Raw genomic sequence first — 17,609 nt, 5'->3', positions numbered from 1 at the left:
GTATCTGCTTCTCTTGGTTTGTTTCTGCTGCTTCTTTGATGAGGGGAAAAATGTAAGAACACAAGGGCTCAAGACAAAGAGAGCAGCACACACAGAAGTGGTGACAAAAGGCAGAAGTGAGTTTGCACTTCCTAGCACTGCTGGTCTCCCTACAGCAATAGCCTTTTGGAAGTCAGAACAAAAAACAAACACTGTATCAGTTCTTTGGAAAGGGTTAGATCCCAGAAGAAATGTTGCTACTGACATATTCAAAGAGCCAGTATTACCATTTCTTTCTTTGGATGTCTTAGTGCATAGTAATAGAGGCTGAAAACACAAGCCAGACGCTGGAAGAATATATGACTGCACCTCAGAGGATTGTCTTGTCACACAATCCTTTTCACTCTCCAGTTGATTTCTCAGTGTGTATTTATACCTCTAAAGCTACCTGTCCTCATAAGCACAGGTATCTATGTTCAAAGACTCTTCCTGGATATCTCAGACACTCAGTAGTGTCAGCATATGCCTGCTTCCCCCTACATGACATCCCAGGATTTCCATGCCAGTTAAACCCAGTTTGTGTAAGCACAACTGGCAGAAGTGCTTCTTACAATCCAGATGCAACATCATTACTGTGAACCAAGTCCTACACAAGATGAAGTCCAGGGCTTTAAAGAAGTCACCACACAAAGAATAGCTTTGTGTTTTATTCTTTTAGGATGTTCCTACCAGAAACAATAGATGCAGCCTAATTAAAAGCAGGACCACTCATGCTACAGCTCCTTTCCAGTCCTCGAGTCTGCAGGATCAATGCTCACTAGGACTTCAGGGTAAAAACTGCTTTTCACTAAGTGCTGGACAATGCCCCGGCCTACAGGGACCCGATCTGTGATGAGTGTATGGCATTATTTGAACAGTAATGAAATCCCAAACTAAATCCTTCTGGGCACATGGCAGGCAATCATCTGAACTCGAGACTCCTCCCATTTAATTCCCTGCTGCTCCTACTTTTCTGGCAGCTCTCTTTAGTTCGATCACCACCTGCTCTCCCCACTCCCCCCTCTCCCGCTAATTCGTCATTTCTTTCAGCTCCTCTGTAGCACTAATTATAGAGAAACAATGAAATCTCAAAAGCGTATCAAGCGAGGATTAAGCCAAGCTGCAGCACGATGTGCCACAAGCAAGCTGCTCTTTGGTGGCAGCAGCAGCGTGCCATGCTTCTGGGACCAAACAAAGACTGGTTTCCATGCTTCTTTGGAGAGTTCAGAAAACATGGCAATGTGGGCACTTTAGGCTTTGCAGCCACAGACGTTGTTTATTAAATGCCAGGGTGGCAAGAGAAAGGAGAGAAACTGCAGCAAGGATGCTGAACACATTGCTAAGTGAAACCAAGCATAGAGAGAGATGACACCAACAGAGAGAAAAAGAAAAAGCTCATTGAGGAAGTTATGTAAAGTTTGGGAGCAGGTAACAAATATGTGGGCAACAGCAAGAAGAGAAGAGATTTCCTGGGCTGCTATGAACAACCTTCAATGAGGAAAAACCCCAAGGGCAGTTTGTGCCAGGGTAGCACAACTTGGACAAACCAATTCTCCCAGCAGTCACAGATCTGCTGCAATCAGAGCCCACTGAAGTCCCGATGACATGGGCAGCACAGGGTTAATGCTCCTGTGCTGGGCTCCTGCTCACTCCCCACCTCAAGACACTCTGATCAAGGTCAGTGCTGAAGCTCTTCCCACTGCCTCTCTCAAGATCAGCTTTCGGAGAAAATTTACTCCCTGGTTAATCTCTTCCAACATAAGGGCTTAGCAAAACAATGAAAACCAGGCACAGCCAAATGCTTGCTGCTTTATTCCTGAAAAGCAGGAGATCATTTTGTTGAAGGATGATGGGGAGGAAGGAGACCTTCCTATTGCGTATTAGGATCTGCTTAATGCCCCCTGCTTTTGCCTCTGTAAGGCTCTCAGATATAGTTCCAACTCTTAGGATAGCAGCTGCAAAATTCCTACATAAGAGGGTCATGACCTACTTTAGAAAACACCGCCTTAAGAGGAAAACATACCCTTTCTAACCCCTGCTTCTTTCATGTTTCTACGATTAAATGGCTCTTTCTGAAATAAAACCAACCTCTGAAAGGATTAAAATAACCCAAATAAAAAAGTCCCCAAGCACTCAGTTACTGAAGCCTGATTTTCCAGGTTATCTCCTCTGGATCCCTGGATCCGTGGTCCCTGTACCTTCAGCATCCCCAGCTCCAGCCAGAAACTTCTTAAGTTGAGACAAACTCCCCATGAAAGCCCAGCATCAGCTTTCAAAGGAGGCTGGATACCTTCTATGGTTCCACAATTTACATGAAGCTTCTTTTTTTTAAATAAAGACAAACCTGCTGAGATCTCAGCTGAAGTTAATGGAAACCAATTATTTCAAGGCTAATTGGAAGAGTGGATAGCAGCAGACTGACCAGAGGACACAGCATGTACCTACACACTTTGTCTCCAATTTAACTGAATCTCTGCAGCCACATAAGGCCACTGCAGCTCTCCCAGTAACACTGGGATGAATTGCACCGATGCCTCTTCCCAGGCAAATGCAATGGAGGCCAGAGATCCTCTTGGCAGAGAGATCTGCTTAAGCAATGAACAGTCATGCCAAAGGGTCACAAGACAAGCATCAAATCCTGGCTCCAGGATAGTATTCTCCTACCACATGCAATAGCACTTTGGAGTAGTTACATGGAAGGAAGACTCACAAAACAGTGTTGTCCAAGCTTTACCTGTATTTCAGACACCCTCAGAGATGTGAAAGCTTCCCTTCAATGTAACTTATGTCCCCTGTTGATTGTAACAGCTTTGTGAGAAACTGTTCCATAACAGTCTTGGGGAATCAGTCCTTATCCTACTGCAGTATCAAATCCCCTCTGTAGAGGAAATATTCTTTCCCAGGGTCAAATGAACTTTATGAACCATTTAAGTTTGAAGGTACCTCTAGTCCACCCTCCTGCTGAAAGCAGGATCAAATCCCAGCTTTGATCAGATTCCTCAGCATTGAATACAGTCTAGCTTGGATTTTCTTTAACAAGAGATATTTCTACAATCTTTTTGGCCATTTCTGTGTTTGACCCCCCACATGGTAAACTTTTCCCCTTGCTAACTAATCAGATCTCCCAGTTTTTCTCCCAACCCTGGCCTTTCACCATGCACCTCTGTACAATTCAGCTTCATCTCCTCTAGAACTTCCCACTAGATAGCTGAAGACCGCAACAGCTCTTCTAAGGCTGGGGAAATCCAGCTCTCCACACCTGCCCCGTAAGTCACATTCCCAAGTCTCTTTCAGCATGGGGCAATGCTCAGTCGAACACCTCCGCACAGCCCTGCCCAGCGCTTCCACCCTCCCTGCACACACACGACCTCTCTATTTTTAAGCGAGATCTGGAATCCATCCTCCACTATCTGGAGTGCGGTGCCAGAAAGCCGCTCGTGACGCAGGCTCTGTTTATAATTGTGCCCCTGGGTTTTCCTCTTATGAACAATGCACTCAAAACACTTCCCTGCAAGGCTGCTCTGGACCAAGCAACAATTTTCAAGTTCCAGGTACCCCAAAGCCCAGGAAACCTTTAATGCTTTACAACCCTGGCTTGGTATTCATGTCTCTGCAGGCTCACTCCATCTCTGGATGCTTCAACTCTTTGACAGCCTTATGCCAAAGAGTTGTGGGAGCCCTGCTCTGATTACTCATTCCAAGGACAATACAGCAATAAAACAAGAAGCTATAAGACTGGGAATAGAACTTCTTATGTGTTGTTACAGAGCACAGGGCAAATACACATCTAATTAAATACTGGATTGCAAATTCAGACCCATCTTGTATTGTTTGGTCCATTTCATGTGAAGACAGAATGATGCCTCTATTTTCTGCTCCTCATTTGAGGCTTCTGGTGAGAAGAGTCTTCTTGCAAAGAATGAACTGCTTCTAAAAACAAGCTAGCAAAAAAAAAAAAGCCTACTCTCGAATTTCCAGCCAACTCAGCATGGGGTGGGAATACTCCTTTCCCCAAGCAGGACTTGGTAACAAGAGTCCATTGGATGTCAAAGTCTTGCTGGCACAAGCCCCACGATTCAGGAAGAGTGAAGTAATGCAATGTTAATGGTCTTTGAATATGTTTTTCAAGCCCTCTCCCCACTACACACCAACTTCTCACTACAAAATGGAAGATATCATCTACAATAACAGTTACAGATGGCATTAATAAAACCAAAGGGAATTCATAACAGGACTTGGACATACTCCTAGTATTGCCACAAAAGTCTGCTTACCTGTGGAGAGGAAAAAGCTTTCACAGCAAAGTATCATCTACTCAGCACGGGACTGCAGGAAGAGTGTTAACAATTCTAGAAGTTGAGTTAAAGCCCTATTCAGCAGGAGGATCACTTGGGTGCTTCTAGCACTGGTTAGAGTGAGCTCAAACAGCAAGCTGGCTCTGAGTACTGCTGTTAGAGACACTGGGAACAGCAGCAAAACCAGTAAGGAAGAATTCAGCTGGCTTTGCTCTGTGCCTAGTTGGGAGGCCTGTGATAAACTGAAACAGCAGCAGAGCAATAATCCATGGAGAAGACACAAAAAAGTTACAAAAGACAGAAATGAGCACAGCTCCCCTCCAACAGCAACGTGGGAGTACAGACATGCTCCTACCACCAGGAAGCTCACAGACCTGCACCAACACAACCACACTTACTCCCAAACACCTCTCCACGATTAATTCCCAATACAACTTGACTGTGAATAGTACTGCCTAATTGAGAGAAGAACCAGGGCTTTACATTTCTTTACAAGCTGAAGGATGACACATCCACAGCACAAGCACCTATTTAGAACACTGGCAGAGGTAGTAAGAGGCCAGGTTTAACCTGGTGCACCTTCTCTCAACTCTCTCAACTCAAGTTATGCTGTGTTTGATCAACAGCAGAGATGGAAAATGCTGTGTAGAGAAGAGGGAGAGAAACACTTGCTAATACAGTGCAGGGAAGAAATAAATCAGAGAAGCATAAGCAAAGGCAGAAAGTGAAAGCCCATTTAACTGGAAAGTTGTGAGGGAGCCAAATTTAAAGCCAATATGGGGGGGTAGAGGAAAACCAGCGATCCCCATGGACTACATATCACAGCACAAGCATACACTACATGTGAAGATGCCTGCACTACGTGCATGCTACAATCCTGTAGGCAGCTTAAGAGCTGAACTCTCACATTTACAAGGCAGTGGCTACCCTCGTATTTCTGATGAAAAGGCTTTAGGAACAACAGCTCAACCCTGATTAAAAGAAATAATTTTAAAACGTTGCATTTCCACGTGGTCAATGTCAAAATGTCGCCCTGCCCTTCAGCCCAGCCTAACTCACATCACTGAATGCAGCAGGTTCATTCAGGCTCACCTTGAGCACAGCCCAGCACTGGGAACACTCAGCTGGGTTCAAGCCAAAAGTGGCTGCAGGTACAGTGAGACACAGAGCATGTGCTGGACAACACCCTGAGAAAGGACAAGGATGGGGAGGTAAGAAGTCCAGGAATTAAGACTTAAATACAAGTGGCTTCCATTTCACACCAGCGCATCTAATGACTACAATCTAGACCTTTTACTGAAGAATTGGAAGGAGAAATAGGAAAAAGCAGTTTTCACTCCTGAATTCCTGTTTGTTTCATTTAAATTTCAGGTGTATCTCTTTGCAATGCTCTCTGATCATTTATTGGAGTACATCCAGAGCTCAAGTAGTTTGAGATTCTGTGCAAGTTGTGAGGCCAAAGATTTCAAACAGTACTCACCATACAAGGGATTTCTGTTATTAAGACACCATTATGTGTCTTTCTCAAAACCTGAGAGTCTTTGCTCAATTTATGTCAGCACCTGCAGTGTCAACAGACAACTGATATTCCAGCCTTAATCAAGCATGCTCAAAGAATTTCAGAGAATAAGGAGAAGCATATTCTGAAAGTCTGCTGTCCAATTAGAAATAGAGCCAAAACATTTGAATAGCACAAAAACTTGCTGACAGTGAGTTATTCAACATCTTGACAAGAGCTCTCACAGCTGAGAATACCACTGAAAACCACACAGAATGTCCAGAGCTCAGAGGTTTCTGCCCATGTAAGAAGATGTATTTCTCAAGATTCCTAGTGCTCCATGTACAGTGGAGAAGGATGATAAGCCAGCAAAGATCACACAGTGCTGCCAGCACTTGTTAAAACATGTTTCCCCTCCAGTGGTCCATCAATACAGAAACGCTCGATGCTGCAGACTTGTTGCCCAAGTCTTTAATTCATGTCTCAGACTCAGAGGAAGGAATATAAACCCAAATCAAATTACTTGTAAGAAGTGCAGTATTATTTTCATAGCCATCAGCAACTGATGGGCAATACCCCAAGCTAGGTACATCTCCCTATGGCCCCACTGAACTCTAAATTATAAATAAATAAATAACATTGATTTCTAAGCTGTAGAGGTTAGCTACTGTAATCTAAATGTCTCAATACCAAGGTTTCTGCAGAAAGGAATGGGAGTCTCATGGAAATTTTCAACCCACCCCATACAGCATTGTTCTCTCAAAAATCTTTCAGTATCTCTTAGGCCCTGAACACAGAAAAATGTCATCTGTTTTCCACCTTCGGCAAACATTCAGGTTGAGAAACCTCATAGACTAAGCAGGGAAGTGACAGGCTTGGAGAGAAAATGGTCAGCCTGTCAATATAAAACAGGCTAGGACTGGAATAGAGGGAGAGGAATAGTGCTGGCCATGCAAAGCATGTCAGCAAGATACGTGACAAAGTTGTCACTGGTCACTTTGCTGTTTGATTTCATCTGCAGTCACCAGTCCACACACATGCAGCCAAGGTGAGCTTTCCACTGCCTCTCTATGACAAAGAGCTGCAGCCCCTCAGCATCAGACTCCACACCAGAGCACGATAAGCAAGGAAAACAAGTCCAGACAAAAAGCAACTGGCCACAGAAGGTATCAGCAGAGAGAAAGATTGCCAGAGTGGAGCATCAGCCTATCTGACATTCGTGCAAAATTTCCACTGCAAACACCAAAGCACAAAAGAGAGGGTGGCAGAGGGTGCTGCACTTGGCTGTATGCCTAACTCCCTGCAACCCTCAGGCTATCCCAAGTAAGTCCAGACTAGCAGACATTCCCATCATGCCTTCAATAAAACACCCTCCAGCTGTCCAAGGTAGCCAGGTGATTTGGGGAACACCTCGGAGACCATTTTCCCCAGGGCAGTAACTACAGTAAGCTCCAAGGGCCAGTTACACAAGTCCTGCGTGACCTGCCACATTTACTTAAGATGCTATTAGCATGCCTAAATTAGATTTTTAGTTTGAAACCAATTATATTTATTTGATTTTGTGCCAATATCTCTGGCTAATTTAAAGTGCACTGCAGCTATGCAGTGTTAATTCTACACGATGGAAAGCAGGCTCAAACATCTCATTTCCAAACACAGCAACTTTAGTGGAGAAAGTTCATCTTTCCCTTTTAATCACTGTCAGTTGCCTTTATGGTATATGCAGCAATGTAAATATCATGCTAGCTGTCATCAGGTATTACCAAGTCTCAAAACACAGCACTGGTACAGTAGCCAAGCCAGTGTTCTCCTTTCTTCCCTCCCAATTTTTATCTCTGAACTCTGTCTCAAATGTAATTGTCAGCTGTAGAGGATATTTTATTTGGCCAGGTTTCCACTTCACAGAACAATCTGTCTGCTTACAGTGCAGATGTTTGATAGTACCATGGTTATTTTAGGTAAATAAGCTTTTAAGTATCAGATATATCCTCTCTCAAAGGCTATTATCCTCTCTTTTCAGCAAATATCTTGATCTAGTAAAGATTTTTCTGCGTCTATTAGTCCATTCAGCACAAAAGATTAGCCCACTTGTTAAAAATTACATTCTTTAACCAAGAGTATCAAGAACCATCCTGAGCATTAGGATCTAGACAAATAACTGAGCTGAGGTTGCCAGTTCATCAGGCCTCTCAGCTGTTGAAATAAGATTTGCATTGGGGAATCGTTCAACAGGAAACCTGTTCATGCTCAAGATGCTTTTTCCAGTGAAGTACAGTTTGCTGCAAGTCAATACGAAAGTATTTATTAGCTGTTAATACCAAGCTATTTATTAGACAGCAATTGGCATCCTCAATGACTATTTTTACTTCAGTGCAAGCTGGAACTTATGGCTTCACCTTTCAACTTGTTTGCTGCTCCTGGGGGGACCTTATTGCCCTCTACAACTCCCTGAAAGGAGGCTGTAGCAAGGTGGGAGTCAGTCTCTTCTCCCAGGTAACAAGTGACAGGATGAGAGGAAATAGCCTCAAGTTGCACCATGGGAGGTTCATATCAGATATTAGGAAAACCACCTTCATTGAAAGGGCAGTCAGGCGTTGGAACAGGCTGCCCAGCAAAGTGGTGGAATCACCGTGCCTGGAAGTGCTCAAAAAACACTGGATGCAGTACCTGGGGACAGGGTTTAGCAGTGACCACAGTGGTGCAGGGTAATTGACTGGAGTTGATGATCTAAAAGGTTTTCTCCAATTTTAATGATCCCATGACTCTAAGATTTTATGACTACTTCACATGGTGAGAGACAGAAATGGTCACAAAAAAGTGGCCTAAAAAGTAAAGACATAACACATCAAGTTTCCAAAGAACTCCATTTCCATTGGTAGAGCTTGAGGAATCACAAACTGGAGGCATTTGTATCAACACCTTTAAGGCTTGCAGACAGCACAAACAGCAAGATTCAGCTTCCCTGCACCTTCATAGGGAATTGTCCTTGCAGCCTGAACATAAAGCAAGTAGTGTAAGAAAACCACCAAGCCTCAGCCACATGCTATGAAAGACAAGGCATCGTTACTTCCCACTGTGGTGGGGAATCCATTAAGCAGCTGCTCCATCCAGCAATGACAGGGTCTCAGGGAGGTTTGAGTGTTTAATAGAACGTGTGTCAGTAATTCCCCCATGTGCCATTTCCAGCACAAGCATTCATTAATTTGCTATAGTGATTATACAATTTGGCATCAGCCAGAGCAGGGGACTGAACTCCACGACCCAGGGAGTATTCACTAGCTGTGCCTCAGCAAAGTAAGTGACAGGAGCTTTCTGTTTTTTTTCTGAAAATTGACATCATTAAATCCATCTCTGTAGATTTTGCAGCAAAGCTACTCTACAACAAGAAGCATTGTCTTTAATTGACAAATTTTCAAGACAGCAAGATAACCTAATACTATGTTGCCTGCCTGAAGCTGGAGACAGCCTGAAATTCCCAACTGCAGTTTCAGCTGCCCCACTTACCTCAACAGGTATCAGCTCAGAGCACAGCCAAGCTGATAATTTTGTTAAGAAAAATATTCTGTAAGTGCTCTCATCCCACAGCCATTATTGTGCTCTCTCACTTTTCAAACACCATCGTTTTCCAATACCTTCTGCACTGTTTTCAAGGCTTCCTTTTCAGAAAAGCTGGAATGAACCCCAGAACTTAAGGAAATGGACTTAAAATCCCCTGAAGACTGAAAATGAACAAGAGCTCAGAGAGAATCAAAATTGAAAATGCACAACCTGTCCAACAGTAACTATGGAGCTTTCATCCAATATTTAGTAAGCCAGCAGCTTTACAAAACATGTTGAACTGCCCCAAGTTCAATCTCACACCCTGCCACAAGTACCTCAAGACAATTCCACATTCACAAATAGTTTTTTTCAGACATTTTCCTACCCAACAGCAACCTCCCCTGTAATAAACTGTAAAATTTGACAATTAGCTCTGCTCTAAGACAAAAGTCAACTTCAATTCTTCCACATAACAAGGCAGCAGAGGATACCACTGGACAAGCCATGTGCTCAGTCAGATCTCACCAGAAGCAAGGTGGGTACTCAAGGTCAAATTTTCACTCTGCAGTTTTAACTTAATTCAACTCTGTGGATGGATGAAATGGGAACAGCACCTTCCCACACAGTTTTATTAATAGCAAGGTGCTAGCAATAAGAGTAAAGTTTGTCCTTAAATTACCATTCATGACTATAAAACAGTAAAACTCTGGCAAAACCCAAGGAGGGTTTACTACAGTAAAAGATGATCACTGAACTATTTCAATTCACACTATTTCTTAACAGCTGCTTGTACCTTTTCTTTCCAGAATGAATTTACATAGTCTCATTTCCTGCCTAAAGGAAATATCCATTGGGAGAATGCTATAAAGTCAGTCTAGCATGGAACAGTGAAATGAAAGAAAACACTAATTTTTTCTCTCCCTGCCCAAAACTCTCAAGACAAGGCAGTTGGAGCAGAAAATTGAAATCTGGCAAAAAATTAAAACCTCATTCAGATAAACTTTTTTGTATTCCCTCACAAATGCATTTTAATTTGACTGAGTTATCAGACTTTGAAGGTGTCATTTCACAAGCATGCAGTACAAGCTGTATAAAACTGTAAGGGATGGGAGGTGAAAAGAAGATTTGCCTAATATGGTAATTTGGTGAGAAAGCGAACCAGTGCTCTGAATTTACACTATGGTTTGTTCACAGATGGATCTTGAAGCCTTTAAGGGTGGAAGAGAATAACCCCCTGCAGACTGACCAGTGTGTAGAACCAAGGCGGTCTCAGAAATCCTGGCAAGGTACATTAGGCTCCAGTTTGATGGAGGTTGATACATAACCAAATATTTTTTTCCAGGATGGAATTTGTCTTAATTACAAGAAAATTCACATTAAACAAGAATTCTGTGTGCAGGTGCACACCAGGAAATAACCTGGGAAATAAGAACCAGGTTTAAGAACCTCGGGGAGTGGCGAGAGAAAGGACTTGGGAAAAAAACCTTTGCTGGTTGTTGCAGCTGTTGAGCAGTTGTGAAAAGAAGTACTGGATTTTTCATTTGTGCATTTGTATCACAACAAATCTTCACCTGCTTTTACAGTGTAACAGGACCACCTAATACAGTTAAAACCAAGAAATATGCAGGCTGTGATGATTAACATGAAAACCCCACTCATGAGAGTGTTTCAAGGCAAACACCATGCTCACACAAGTTAAGGGATGAAACTTAGGGCTGACAGAACCCCACATTAAGGTCAATCTCTCAATTTATGTTCATACACATGAGGGACATGAGAAATTCTCACTCAGCACCATGAACCCAGTCAGGCACTTGTATCCCTGCTGCCATTCAGCTGTAGTTACACCATTTGCTAAAGTCATCTTGTCTCACTCAAGCCAGACAAGCTGGATTTTGCCCTTAGTCTGGCTCCCTTCATTAGTATATGCATTGTTTTGCCTACCAGAGGTACCCCATCTCTTCTCACACACCAGGAGCTATGACCTTCTGATTCAGGGCCTGGACTGCCTGTCAGCCAGGGACCTAACCCTGTCTCCAAGACTTTCCCGTGTGGCTGCCAGGAAGAGACGGAGTTCCACGTGTTTTTTAGAAATGTCAAGGCTGAACTCCCTTAGGTGAAGTCACAGGAAACTGCAGAAACTTTGAGAGCCAAGTCCTTCATATCTGCATCTTAGTTGTTTGATTCTAAAGGCAACGCAGGATAATAGGCTGAACTTGTCTGGAAAGCCCCAGCATCCTGATATTTCAAAGATTTTGCAATGCCAAATTCCACTGCTCCAACAGCTATTCTTCTACACCCACAAAGCCCTCAAGTCTGTCTCTTCCTATTAAGAAAGTTTAATAACACCAAGTTTACAAGCACTCCATTAGCATGTCCACAGCTAAATTTATTGCTTCAGGGATTTACGATGGATATTGTCCATTTTTGGGGAAATCTTCCACGAAAATTTGACCAAGACACAGTTTGTTGCAATGCACTAATACAATTAGCAATAAGTGTTATTGCCATCATTTTAAAGAGCTCCATTTTTTATTAAAAGATTACATCTCTACACTCTGGCTTAGTGGGCAAGCTGCTAACACTCAAAGAAAAAAGATGCTGCCAAGTTTAAAAAGACAAATGTTCTGGGATTCTCTTCAAGATTTCATCAGCTGCAGAAGCAAGAAGCCTCCTAGGCATGCATTTGTCAGGCAGCATGTATACCCCTCAGGTGTGCTCAGGAGCACAGCACAGCCACACTCCCCAGAACTAGCCACGATATTTGCATTGAACTGAAACTATTTAAATGGATTCTTGAGAAATTGAAGTGTTAAACATTAATCAGTCCAGGTACCTAACAGTACTGGATGCAACTGCCACATAGAAACCAACCCCAGGAAAGTGTGAACTCTTCCACATTAAACACCCTGCATGCTGTTTTTTTTTTTTTTCCTTAATACCCTGGAGTAGCTGAAAGCAGCAGGATCTGTCTGCTTTCCCCTCCAACCAGCAGGCAAGGCTAACAACCATATATCTTCCCAGCCAGCCTCCATCATTGCTTAGCTTTGTAAGCCCTCGTTTTGCTGCCTTCCCATCAGAACACAGACAACAGAGGCACTAAAAAAAGGCACGTGCACAACCAAACACCTTTTGCTTTCACTTCCCCAGAGGTGAAAAGTGACTTAGCTCAGCTCTAATTCTAGCAGGGCAATGGTATCAAAGGTCTTAAAGAAATTAGATGTTCCAAGTATCCAGAGGAAAGGTAGCTTGGATGCAGGAGCAGCTTGGCTATTCTGTTGCACTCAGGATCACACAAAATATATTTGTGCAGCAGAGAAACCGGTATTGAGCATCTCCCACTTCAATTCTCAAGCAGAACAAGTACTATGAATGACCACTCATTTTTTAACTTATCTACAATTGCCCAAAGTTAATTTAATGTAAGTTTTAACATAATATAAAACAACTAAGGCTTTTCCACCAACTTCATGTGGAAAAAATGAGCACACAAAGGAAGTCTTCAAATGAATTAACCAGCCTGAGTACTGGGAATACAGTATAGGAATCAATTTTGCTCAGCAAAGCTGGGGGGGAGGAGTGGGAATCCATGAGGAAATGCTAAAACAAAACATATGGCACCAAGACTGAATCCTAAACACTTCATTTAGAGCTCAGGCAGTTCTATTTTGTACAGTGTAACATTTTTCTTGAATGGATTTTAAATATCAGGCGTGTGAAACTGGCTGCAGCCAGCACACAGGCACCACAGCTAGCAATGAACACCATGCTCCAAAAAAACCCCAACCCCTAAAGTTATCATTGGACAAGAGCCTCCCATTCCAGCCTGGTTTTTACATCCTAAGACCCCAATTGCTCCTGCTCAGCACCTCCAGGATGCTCCTTTTTAACAGCCATGATTTCTCAGCACAAGTCTCCTACACAAGCACCAGACAGATTACCATGGACATCTTGATAAAATTTGGGAGAGCAGATACCTTAATTCTAAGAAGTTCCTCTCTACCCAAAAAAAAAGTTCTCCCACACAGGGCTGGGATAAACACAGACAGAAATGTAGTTTTCAGCCCCAAAAGACCAACATGATCACATGCAAAACCCAACTCCAAAGCCACTTGAGCCACAGTCATTAAAAAAACTAATCATTCCTAAAATGGTGACTTCAATTTTCAATTTAGCCTTGATTTCTGATGGGATAAGAAACTCCCACCACATCTGTTCATGCAGCCTGCACTGTCCTCATCGCTGCAAAGGAATCTGTCAGGGGAGAGAGGGCACAGGAACAGAGCCTGGGAGCACTCCCACCACTAATTTATCTCCTGTTTCTGGCATGGGCTGTTTGTAGCAAAGGGGATGCTCCTAAATCAAACAGCCACAGTCAGCACAGCTCTAATCTTTCCAAAAAAGTAGCAAAATGAGAATGACCCAGTTCCAAGCAACTTTATTCCTGCTACCAGCATTTCCAAGAGGAATTATGAGATCCAGGGAAACCTGAATGTGTGAGTATCTGATCAGCACAAGCAGCATGAGGTCGAATTTTTTTCAGGCTTCAAAAAGAAGACTGCAGTAATTTATATGCAATCCATGCTCAGAAGATCAACCACCTTCAGAACCACAGCACAGACTATATTCTGCTTTTTAGATAAAAATTGCAGCATCTCCAAAGGCCCTATTCACCTGCAGAACTCTTGCTACTCTGGGGGTACAATTCACTGAAATGCTTTTTAAATTGCTTCTTCTACCCCACCTGCATTTCATCCTTTTTTAAAAATGAAATCAGGTTCTCATCTGATCGAAGTTCCTTGATTCAGTGTACCAAAAGTTATTTAAGCCTAAGGAGGCTACTCAGCAGTTATTAATATTAACCAAGCATAATCAACATGGATTTTAATCCACACCTTTATAATGGCATGAGTCATCCCCAGTGCTGAATAATCCTTTTTTATTTATATATAGTATTAGCCAGAATCAGGGGAGCACTTTTACAGTAGAAGTTCTCTTTGCAGATCGGAAACTTGCTTTTTCTATTCCTGCACTTGAGTGGTATGGAACCATCCACATCCAATAAAAGCCAGACATGGCTATTTTCAAGCAAAAACAAATTCAAGTACAAGTACAAATTAAAGAACTGGACTACAAACAGATTTCCATTATTCCAAAAAACAGCTGAGTTGCTAATCTCAAAATTTACTGTAAATTTTAAGACTAATGTTTTGGTTTGGTTTTTTTTATTTCATCAGGAAGCAAGTTAAATCCTTTAAAACCACTGGTACAAGGTTCATCTCTTTCCACACCAGAACGTCTCTTAGTTCCGTGCTGAAGAACCTTTACAGCTCTTCAGTTATAAAGAGAGCTCAAAAAAAAAAAAAAAACCCAACCAAAAAACCCTTGAGGTTTACAGGAGACATGAAGCAGGAGGCAAGGCAGTCCAGCTCAGTTAACACAGTGACATTTTGTCCCACAAATCATATACGTGCTAGGAAACTTGCGTCACATCTCCATCCAGGCCGCTGGCAGACACACCAGTGTTTGAAAAGAGTAAAGGGGGGGCAGGGGACAGGAAAGTTAAAAAGAGAAACCATATGTTTGCAATATACACATCTCAGTGTACACTCCATCACGTGCCAAAATGCCAACACAACCTTTCAGTGAGCAGGCGACATCCAGAAACTCAGTCTGCAGAGGGACAGGGAAAAGATAAGTAATTAAACACTTTTTCCAGATTTCTTCCCAAGACCTGTCAGTTAACATGAGACAACACATCTCTGTGTGTCTCCCAGTACTCCGAGGCTGTGGGATGTGTGTCTCCAGCAGCAAGTTCTCCCAAGAGCAGAAGTGTATTTACATTCCCTTTTGTTCCATCCCTCCCTGCTCCCCAGCTACAAAGAGGCATTCACTCCTATCCTTGATTACTCAAGTCCAAATCCTTGCTTTTGCCATCAAAACACACCCCTTTGCAGGCTCTCAAAAGAAAAGGAAATATTTCCTCTGAAAAATTCAGTTTTCTTTCCCCAGGAAACTGGTGGCATTTTCTCCCCCTTCCTCCTCACACCTGTATCTCCTGCTCCTTGGGGAGGCTGAACATCCTCCTCCCCGGGGCACATTTTCCAGAGCTTTAAAAGGTTGGTCTGCAGGATTACATCTTCCCTGTCTTTACAGGGAGCTGGTCTTCTTCCTACAGCGCTGCTGGTCTCTCAAGGCAGAGGGAGAGGACAAAGCCTGATCCCACAGAGCAAAAGGGATTTCCAGAAGGATCTCCCCCTCTCCACAGCTTTAGTTCCTTCCTACTTTTAAACAATGGTAAGAATTTAATCTCTTAAAACAGCATTTTCACAAACTCTCCCACCCTCAACAGAAAACAAGCCTCCCCACGAGGCACAGTGGAAAGCCTGGGCATGACAGTGCTACGTCATCCAGAAACTTCAAATAAAAGCACTCCACAAAGATTACCCAAAGAATTAATCTCCTTCCTAAAACCCTTTGGCCTGGAGCCTGCCCTGCCACTCTCCTGCTTCATTCCAAGTCTCCGGAGGGTGAGACGGGAGGCACCGACCTTAGTCACCTGTGGCACCACCTCCGATAATGTCACACACTCACCCTAGAGCAATATATCCCTCAAACACACCCTGACAAAATGGTCGAGACAGCCAATAAATCAGTACAGCGGGAGGCCTTTGGTAACTGGGCAGTTTAACGCCAAGAGAGAGTGAAAAAAAAAAAATAATAATTTAATGGAGAGAGCAAGGACTGGGGCCTCGAGCTGAGGACAATGAATGAAAACGCACGGCAGCAGCAAAATCCCAGGGTAAAAGGTTCATTCGGCGGCTCTACCAAAGCCTCCGCGCAGGGACCAAAGCAGCGCGGGGCTCCGAAGCTGCTGAGAGATGTGATCGCCCCAAAATGAACCGGGCTGCCCTGGAAGGAGAGTCCACGCAAGCTCTGGATTAACTCCCGCTGAGCACCTCAAGCCCAGCACATCCCAGACCACACCGTGATGGGAAGCGAAGCCCCCCAGAGCGGATCCCGTCCCTCTCCCCCCGACACCAGGAGACACAAACCCTGCCCAGGGAGGAGCCCCTGCCAGGGGGGCATCCCCGCGACCACCACAATCCTCTCCTGGGATGGGGCAGCCCCACATCCCCTCCCGTGGGCCACACACACAGATGAGGAGGGGCAGCAGCCTCAGCAGAGGGGTCCCACAGACCCTCAGAGTCCCCCGCAAGGCGGGGGGACAGAACCTCTCACATCCTTCCTACATACGTGGCTGGAGGAGGGGGGTGGTCACACAGCCCCAGTCCGTGACCGGGTGTGTGCGACGGGACCCCTCCAACCGAGAGACACCCCAGACCCTCATACCCCTCAGAGTGGGGAGACAGACATCCCCCTCAGTTGAGGGGTCCCACAGACCTTCACACAGCGTGGAGGAACGGACCCTTCACACCCTCACATGGCTGAGGGAGGGGGAAGCCGCACAGTCCCACTCCTTTGCGCGGTGTGTGACAGGATACCCCTCAGCCGAGGGGATCGGACCCCCGCTTCCCTCAGCGAACCCACACTCCCACATCCGCGGGGCACCCTGCACCGCCCCAAACCCCAGTGACCGCTCACCGATGACCTCCTGCAGCTCGTAGTCATCCTTGTTGATGGACCAGGGCAGCGCGCTGGGCTCCTCGGCCATGGCCGCGCCGCGCCCGCCGCCCTCCGCGCCGCGAGGGGGAGCGTCCCCGAGGGCTGAGGGAGCGGAGAGGAGGCGCTGCGGTGTCCCGGCTGTCCCCGAACCGCGGCCGAGTCCGAGCCCCCTCCTCCTCCGCCTCCTCCTCTCCCGCCGCTACCGCCGGCCCAACTCCGGCCGCCGCCACCTCCTGCACCTGCCCATGCCCGGAGCGCGAACGTCACCCGCGCGCGCCCCGCCCGCCGCGGCGGGGCGCCGCCCGCCGCCATCTTGAGCGTGGCGCGGCGACACCCCGCCCGCCGCCAGAAGGCGACTACGCCACGGTTTTCTCGGTTATCACCACCGGCCTCAGGGGACGGGCCGGTAAAGGAGGACCGCAAAGCGAAGGATAGAGGAGGAGCCCCTAAGGAAAGGGCGGGAGATGCCACACACAAGATGGCGGCTGGGAGCACCGTCCCCGCCCTCAGGCACAGGGCGGGAGCGGGTGTCTGTTTAAGAGGAGTGAGGGCAGCGATTGGCTGCCCGCTGCGGATCCGCTGCTCCTATTGGTCGAGCGGCTGTCAATCATGTGCTGGCGTTTCCCGGGTCC

The 17,609-nt window shown here is 45.1% G+C and overlaps 1 protein-coding gene across 3 annotated transcripts in view; it reads right to left on the bottom strand.

Moving 5' to 3' along the window:
- OXSR1 (oxidative stress responsive kinase 1) overlaps nt 1–17,304 on the bottom strand; it is an 87,395-nt gene extending 70,091 nt beyond the window's left edge. For 2 of the 3 annotated variants that reach the window (XR_014950457.1, XM_077789521.2), the window contains exon 1: nt 16,957–17,304. Coding sequence is in view for 2 of the 3 variants with exons in the window: in XM_077789521.2 (XP_077645647.2) it covers nt 16,957–17,289 (333 nt within the window). In the remaining variant the exon portion in view is untranslated. The remainder of the gene's footprint in view (nt 1–16,956) is intronic. The other variant, XM_021555329.4, reaches the window with a different exon arrangement.
- Nucleotides 17,305–17,609: the final 305 nt, after the last annotated feature.

Source organism: Lonchura striata, chromosome 2, assembly GCF_050655825.1.
Source record: "Lonchura striata isolate lonStrDom1 chromosome 2, ASM5065582v1, whole genome shotgun sequence".
NCBI lineage: Eukaryota > Metazoa > Chordata > Aves > Passeriformes > Estrildidae > Lonchura > Lonchura striata.
The sequence above is the reverse complement of the archived record's forward strand: the minus strand, read 5'-3'. Positions and strand labels throughout refer to the sequence as shown.